This window comes from Aspergillus tanneri, assembly GCF_003426965.1.
Source record: "Aspergillus tanneri strain NIH1004 chromosome Unknown AapTan_7_pilon_pilon_pilon, whole genome shotgun sequence".
NCBI classification, from domain to species: Eukaryota; Fungi; Ascomycota; class Eurotiomycetes; order Eurotiales; family Aspergillaceae; genus Aspergillus; species Aspergillus tanneri.
The window spans coordinates 3986296-3993927 of NW_022984634.1; the positions used below are offsets into that span (position 1 = coordinate 3986296).

Genomic DNA, 7632 nt, shown 5'->3' on the forward strand with positions numbered 1-7632 from the left:
TAGCCAGGATAACTGAGAATCTCATATCTATGCAAAGGAGCACACCATTCTACAGTCTACCAGAGATTTACCAGCAATTCAAGCTCAATGACCAGATCCAAGTATTCATAACTCGTGATATGATACCTATGTATCTGATATGGCAGTATAAATACAATACCAGCAAGATGACTAGCTCAAAAGTAACCAGGAATAACGCCACCCACCAGGCATTCGCTTTTTGGACCAAACAAACCAGAAGAAATAATGACCAGCAGTTAAACCCAATCCACCCTTTCATGGCTCGCTAAAGCCCATATAAAAGCAACATATACCATCAAACAATTTGGACCCACAGATGCAAACACTAAACAAAATAAAAGAGCAAACAACTCGTAAAAAAGAGGTAGATAACAAAGAAAGGCTCAAACAGCTATATATGATGCAATTATTCGACAGAGAGAAGGTGATTACCACACGCTGAAACAACACAAAGAAATCGCTCCAACAGCAACGAATATAAAACAGACACTAGGACAAAATCAAAAAAAAAACCACAGAAGTGAATTGAAGATTGAGTTTAGATGCTCTGTCGTATATGTTTAGAAACTGAAAAGCCCGCTTCTTTTTTTTCCAAGCGGATACACGACCAGAGCCGCGAGGAATAGACCAACCGTAAAGCCAACTGCGACCTGCACCATGCCGTATGCGATGTCGAAGACGATACCGTGAAATTGATTTGTGGTGGGGCCCAGCGTCATGTTTTTGGCCGCATCCACGAAGCCCTGCGTTCCGTTCGAAACGATCCCGTAAGGTGAGTTCTGGTTGGTAATCTGTTCTGCCGATTCGATTCCAGATATTAGAGACCCGCTGGCTGCCAGTCCCGATGGAACGAGAACGAAGATAGCGGGCAGCATCGCAGCCGCGGCGAGCCCATGCCGTAATCGGCTGTATAGGTTGCCCATTACACCGATGACAAAGGCACCCATTGCATTAGACACCTGGGTGCTTGAGTAGAATCGTTTGGTGCCAAAGTAGTTGGTCACGTACCCTGCGAACGCGATGGCCAGCATCATAGGGATTTGCTTCCATTTCGCTTGGCTGACGACGGCAAGACACAAGGTAAAACATATCACAAACGGAAAACGCTGAACGTATTCGTTTTGGATCGGACTTGCGGGGCACGTAAAATCAGCCGACGCATCGGAGTCCAACAAACCATAAACCGCTGTACCAATCGTGATGCCAAATCCAAGGAATAGAGAGTAGATAATAGCATAAACCATGCGTACGGATCCAGCAACAATGTTGCGTGACTGCAGTTCTAGGCTGGCGCACAGCACCAAGTACCCAGGCAGGATCAGAGCAATCGACGACTGGGCCAGCGCCGAGAAGCAGAACAGACGCTCTCCATTGTACCGAATGCTACCAAACGCTCGGGCCAAGAATGAAGTCAATACCGCTGCAGATATCTCGAACACATTCGAGTAAAGGTCCGAACGTGGCGAAAGCACAAGCTGCAAGGTACCTAGAATGCACCCCAGCACAAAGGCGATAGGCAGGTCGATGGGGCGGGCGTTAAAGGCGAACGGACCGACGGATGCGCTAGCGCACCCATGTACCAAGATCAAAAGCCAGATAGGAAATTTATCCTTCCTTTTCGTCACCTCGTCCAGCCTCTGGATAGCCTCCTCGATACCGATCACATCGTGAATAACTTCCTTGTAGATGGCATGCACGTCGGACAGCTTGCCCAAGTCAATGCCCTGCGTGGATCGCACCACCTTCACTTCCGTGGTGTGGGTAGATGCATCATCAAACGAGATAATCATACAGCCCGGTATATACAGGAATTGACCGTCAATCTCCAGGACCCGAGCGGTCATCTTCATATACTCCTCCAATCGGTGAGTGGGTGCACCATACTTCATCAAGGCATGGCAAAGAAGAATAAGATATCTTTGGCGGGAAAGTAATTCGGCAATATGGACTGTGACACGGATTTCATCCTCAAGCTGTGGTTTGCCTATCTTTTTCGGTACTCCAGGGACAGAGCTGCTGCTCCGGGAGCGCTTAAGCATTGCAATGGGAGAGCTCTTAACCGTGGATCCGGACAGTGAGGTGGTGGACTGGTTGGGCGATTTCTCGTACCACTTCCTAGGCTTCTGGGGTTTCCAGTTAGGGTCTGGAGACAAGCCTCTTCCGCTAAATTCTCCAAAGCTGCTCTGACGCGAATGGCCATAACGACCCCGCGGGTGATGGATCACGGGCGGTTGGTTGTAAAGCTTAAGAAGGGAAGAAAGAATACCTCCTCTGTAGTGGGTTGGGCGTTCGACGTATCCGTCGGGGTCTCTCTCCTCCATAGGAGTGACCTGGCCCGAGCAGAGTCCAGGGGAGGGGGCCCGAACCCTGGTTATAAAGTTGAAGTCTTTTCGAGTCATTGCTCGCACAAGTTGATGAGCTTCGGCAGTGCGTGTTGAGGATCGCCCATCTAGCGGGGTGTATTCATCGTCGTCTGACAAGTTGCACTGTTTTTCGGAAAGGCTGATCATGGGAATTTCATCCCCATCTTCTTCCAAGGGAAGGACCACCTCGGTGGGAGTTGACGCGATTGAGGACGGTAGACTAGACCGGGGACTTGGCCTGGGAGATTTTGACGAACGGCCCAGAAGGGATGCGAGTTTCTGGGCTCTTTCTTGCGCCGAGTGGATAGCTCTCCCCTTCTCATAGCTGATCTCATCATCCCCGCCAAAACCCGGAGAGCTAGCTCGTGAATGGACTGTTGAATGTGTCACACCTACAGGTGAGCTAGAGCTAATATCAACCAATGGCGGGGATTGGGGGTCCGTGGGATCTTTCTCCGCCGGTGGAATGCTGGCCGTGGGCAAAGGCCTCTGCGGCAGTGATGAACCCCTTTCATCAAACAGGGACTCTGGCGTCGATCCTGGTGGACATGTAGTTAGACCCGCCTCGCTCACACTGAACTTGACGCGATTCGTGCCTTTGAGAATGCCTGCATTCTTCTGTCTATCCCGATATAGGCTGGTGTCCATAGGTCTTTCCTGCATGCTCTCTTTGGGAGTTACCAGGGGCGACACACGCGGCCCTATAGGAGATCTGTTATGGGAGCCCCCGGCGACATCAGTAACGCTTGGGCGCCTGGAGGACGATACTGGTAGATCAAAATAGCCTCCCGCCATTCTTTCTCGTCTCCTCGTTTCCTAGCTCTTCTAATCCAGTCGAGGTTCTCAGTGCAATTGTTAGGGCTTTATCCCTTGTGGGAACTTCCTTTTTTTTTTTTTTTCCTGTCTTTTGTTGCTCTTTTTTTCGTTTCCTGCTTCGCCCTTATCTCAGGAAATTCTATGTCTATTATTTCGATGGCAGCCTAGCGTGTAGTCAGATAAGCTATTTCACAATAAGACTATAGAATCTGTGGACGGCTTAAAGCATACTGTGCTGGATCTGTGCTAGAGGAATTCACATGCACAGACCATATGAGACGAATGTAGCGGCACCTTTTGGACTCATCCAATATGGATAAAGCAATTGGTTTGGAAGGAAGGGGTCAAGGTCCCGCTACCAAGAATGATGGCACGTCACCGATGCATAGTCAAAAAGAAACCGGCGCGATTGAGAGCGACCAGAAAATATTCCAGCAGTAGGAAAATTAATAAAGAAATAATATCAACCAAAATAGCGTTTCAGAGAAAAAAAGGGGGGGAGAGGTATGGTGTAAAAAGATGCGAAAAAAATCCAGTGGCGGAGAGAGCAGGAGGGATAAGAGGATAAGATAAAGCTTCCAGGTGTCAGATGTATGAAAGCAGCTTAAATTGAGAACCAGGTAGAGACCAACCGCCAATCTCAGTACACAACGTTGATCATATGAAATGAGGACAAATTCTGCGCAGAGAGTCGTCTGTGTAGCAAGGTGGATGTCGGAGCAATATTAAATATTAAGTAAGTAAATCTCGCACAATCAATTCGTTGCTTTGGTGACGGTCAAGGTCAGGCAGGCTTCAAGGGATGTAAGAAAGACAGGAGAGAAAGGAGAAGAAGTTTTGTATCAAGTTGTCGGGGTCCTATGCCATCATGATAAATCACCGGAAATGCTGATGGGCGTGACGAATCTGGCAGGTGCCGGGCCAGACAGGGGAGATTGGAAAATACTGTAAGATGCAAATATTAGAGCAGACGGGGTCCAGTGTCCAGTCCATCGGCCAATGGCTTTTGGCCCCAGAGGATCCAGAATGGAAAAATCAAAATCAAAACAGAGGGTGACACCCAACCCGGGGAACTAGAACGGCGTTTAGGCATAGCTCTATCAGGGACACGACCATGGCCGTTGACGGAAGCGGTTCCACAGGCTCCACGATGCGGTACCACAGTGGCCAAGAAGAGTCACAGGAGGAAAAAAAAAAAATAGGATATCCAAGAGAACTTCTCATGGGGGAGGAGATGAGAACAGCAGTTCCTTTTTTTTTTTTTTTTTTTTTTGAATACTCGCTCCCGGACGTTTTGTGTTCTCTAGACAGGACATTTGCCTTTCGTCCGACCATTTCTTTACACGTTTATTCATTTTTCTCATTTTTCCTTTTTTGGCTTCCTCTGGTCTAACTTAGATAAATAATAGTAGAAATATTTTCGGGCTGAATTGTCGAACATACTCCACCGGGTGGAACAGCCTGGATCATCCTTCTGGAACCTCTAGAGCCTAGCGAAAAATGGATCCATTGACAGCATCGGTGAAAGAAATCAGTCTTTATTTATTTTTTTGAATCTCGGAGGCAAAGTCCGCATTGGATCCCTACCCACCCCGAAGTTATCATGATAGCGACTCTCTCTTAGCGCCCGAGCCGGACCGCCGAGAGGAAACCAGTGGATTAGAAGTGGGCCCATGAACGATAGATCGGTCGGTCTGGACACAGAATCTGTCAGCTCGGTCTGAAGTTCAATAGGGATTATACGAATAGAAAAGGCCATCATCGCCACGCAGTTTCTCGGCTACCCGATAACCAGTACCGATAGGAATGTGTCTCCAGAGAGAGCGATTACTCCGTGCATGATGAAAGCTTAGAGTGATTCCCTGTTCCTATCACGCCATCGTCGTCATTGATAGAAGGTAGTGAAGGAGGTGTGGGTGGGCAGATAAGAAACCAAAAGCCACTACGAAGCCTGAGGAGCTCTTAGAATCCACCAAGATCGTAACATAGTCGAGTAAAATATGGACCACAAGGAAGAGGAGTTAGTCATAAGATGAACTCTGACAGAATTTTTTTTTTTTTTTATGTTTTTCATAAAAAAGAGCGAGAGAGAGAAAGGAGGAGCTACGGAGTACCTGAGAAGGGGGAGGGGCAAAGTGGAAGCAGAGGACGTGAGGTTAGGGAGCATCTGCATCTGCAAGTCACAACCAGTGAATGCAGAGTGCAGGATACGAATCCGTCCGTATGGTTGGCCCCTGGGTGCAGATAGACAGTCCTGATGATCAGCACCGAATAGCCTAAATTGAAGGATTGACTGTTGATCTGGTGGGCTCTTCGCATGGTGCACTGGGCACTAGAAGGCCTGGGGGTTTTGACAATGCAGCCCCCTAATTGGGCAGCCGGACTACTCCAAACATGACGTCCAACGTCTGCCCAACCAAAGAAATGGTGTAGCAATTTGATTAGCAGTACTTTTAGTTGTTCCATCCTGCTCCCGGGGGTCAGCATGAGTACCTCGTGTTTCAAGGCTCGGGTCAAATTGAGACATTTTATATTGAAAGCTGGAATGTCCCCGATGGTTTCAGGTGAAAATCTTTCGTGGCTGCAATGGTGCCAGGTGCACTTTACCTACACAACCCTGCATCATTAATTCATAACTACTCCGTACTTAGTTTGTTGCTTTTTTCCTACTAAACTAGAGTCCAGACCTATATGATTGTCACGCTCTTGATTGACTGGAATAGTCCGACCCATTCACGGTACATATTCAGAGAAGCAGACATAACCCATATCCGACTCCCTTGACCAAGCCTGTTTTAACATGTGCAATTCCTGAACCTGTGTGAGACATCTGTCCCATGATGTCAACGAGACTTTCCAGCCGCTAGATATAATGGTGGGATGTTACACGGGTGTGTCTCCTATGCTCGATATGGGGAGCCTATAATGAAACAGGATGACTTTACCAAATGAGCTCCTTTACCTGGAATACTGTCTCAGTTCTGATGAGACAAAGGGTCAAAGTCACAGCCCCTGACAGCCCAGCCCTGTGTCATCATCCCATCATCCCCATCACAATAGCCTTTACCATCACCATCACTGGGAAACCACCTGCTATCGGCCGCAGTGTAACCCGTAACGGGATCTAATCCCTTTATCCTGTGCGACCTGGGAACGATTCCGAGGATGTTCGTACTATACACAAGAGCGCAGGGACCAATACTTAATTCTGATTCAGGAGAATGAGGCCTGGAATGAACCTCCGTCACACCGGGGAGAAGGGACGCCGAGCCGGGACGGATGTATGTGTCCTTCGGGTGTGATTCAACAGCGGATAGTAGATTATATTATATTCTGTGGGGTATGGGAGATCGGATTAATGCCAGAATTGCTGTTGGCGGTAATGGGCCTGATATTAACTCTCTGATTACTAGAAAACTACTGGAGGATTGACGGATTAAGTAATCGGATGCTTAATCCGAGCCCCCTACTATTTCTGCTATTTATGGAACGGTGGGTCCGAGCTTATTTCAGCGAGGTTGGGATCATCTGAACGTGTTAAATAGACGAGTATGATATCCCAATTACTCATTACTACTCCGTACAGACAAACCAGTCAATTTGTCATAAAAAATCCATCAGTGACTCAACTCTGCTACAGCCAACCACACCAACCGCCCTATCACCAGCGCCTCGGCAGGTATCAACCCACATAAGGTTCTCTGCTCGCTAACCAGGACGAGTAAACCGAGAATCCCGAAAACCGGTCCTTGGGTCCACACGCACCGTCCAACAATCGAATCCTTTGGACAAGATAAATAGGCTACCAAGCTTCTAGATATGTTCTGCCCCAGTTATTCTAGTCAGGTGGTCTGCAAAGATAACTTTTAGTTTTGAAATCCTGTTTCTTGCTGATAAAGAATCATCACACACACACACCAAAAAAAAAAAAAAAAAAATAAGTGGCTGGCTAGCAAAAATCTAAATCAGTCATTACTTGAGGCCCACAAAAATGTAGCATTTATATTTATAACAAAAATTCTTTAAGGATAACACCCGTTGCAAGCAACCACCGCTCAAGAGGTACCACATGGCCCAAACCTCGACAATCACATGGCCAGTGTTTCTCGATATTGTTGATCAGGTTCGGCTCACCGTGTCTCGATCCTGCATTTCCGTTCGACCCTACTTACTAGCAACGTGTCTATTCCTGTAGCTTGATAAGTATCGTATTTAAGACCGAGAATTGAGGGCAAGAAACCCTGTTGATGCTCAGGCCAGGCAATCCTGTTGTCCCAGCCTCTTAACTACCTGTTGGTTGGGTTTTGACCGATCGAGAGTTTTGGAAATGAAAGTGAAATCTCCCCGACTCAGCTACGGAGAGTACAGCATAATAATGAACCGTGCGCTGAACAACCCAACCCCTGTTCTATCTCTTATTGTACCTGTAGGT

At 47.5% G+C, this 7632-nt stretch overlaps 1 protein-coding gene across 1 annotated transcript; it reads right to left on the reverse strand.

The window, feature by feature from the left end:
- Positions 1–581: 581 nt before the first annotated feature.
- ATNIH1004_007928 (uncharacterized protein) lies at positions 582–3179 on the reverse strand (the record flags this gene model as incomplete). Its single annotated transcript, XM_033572541.1, has 1 exon — positions 582–3179. The coding sequence occupies one exon, from the start codon at positions 3177–3179 to the stop codon at positions 582–584; it is 2598 nt and encodes an 865-aa protein (XP_033425856.1).
- Positions 3180–7632: the final 4453 nt, after the last annotated feature.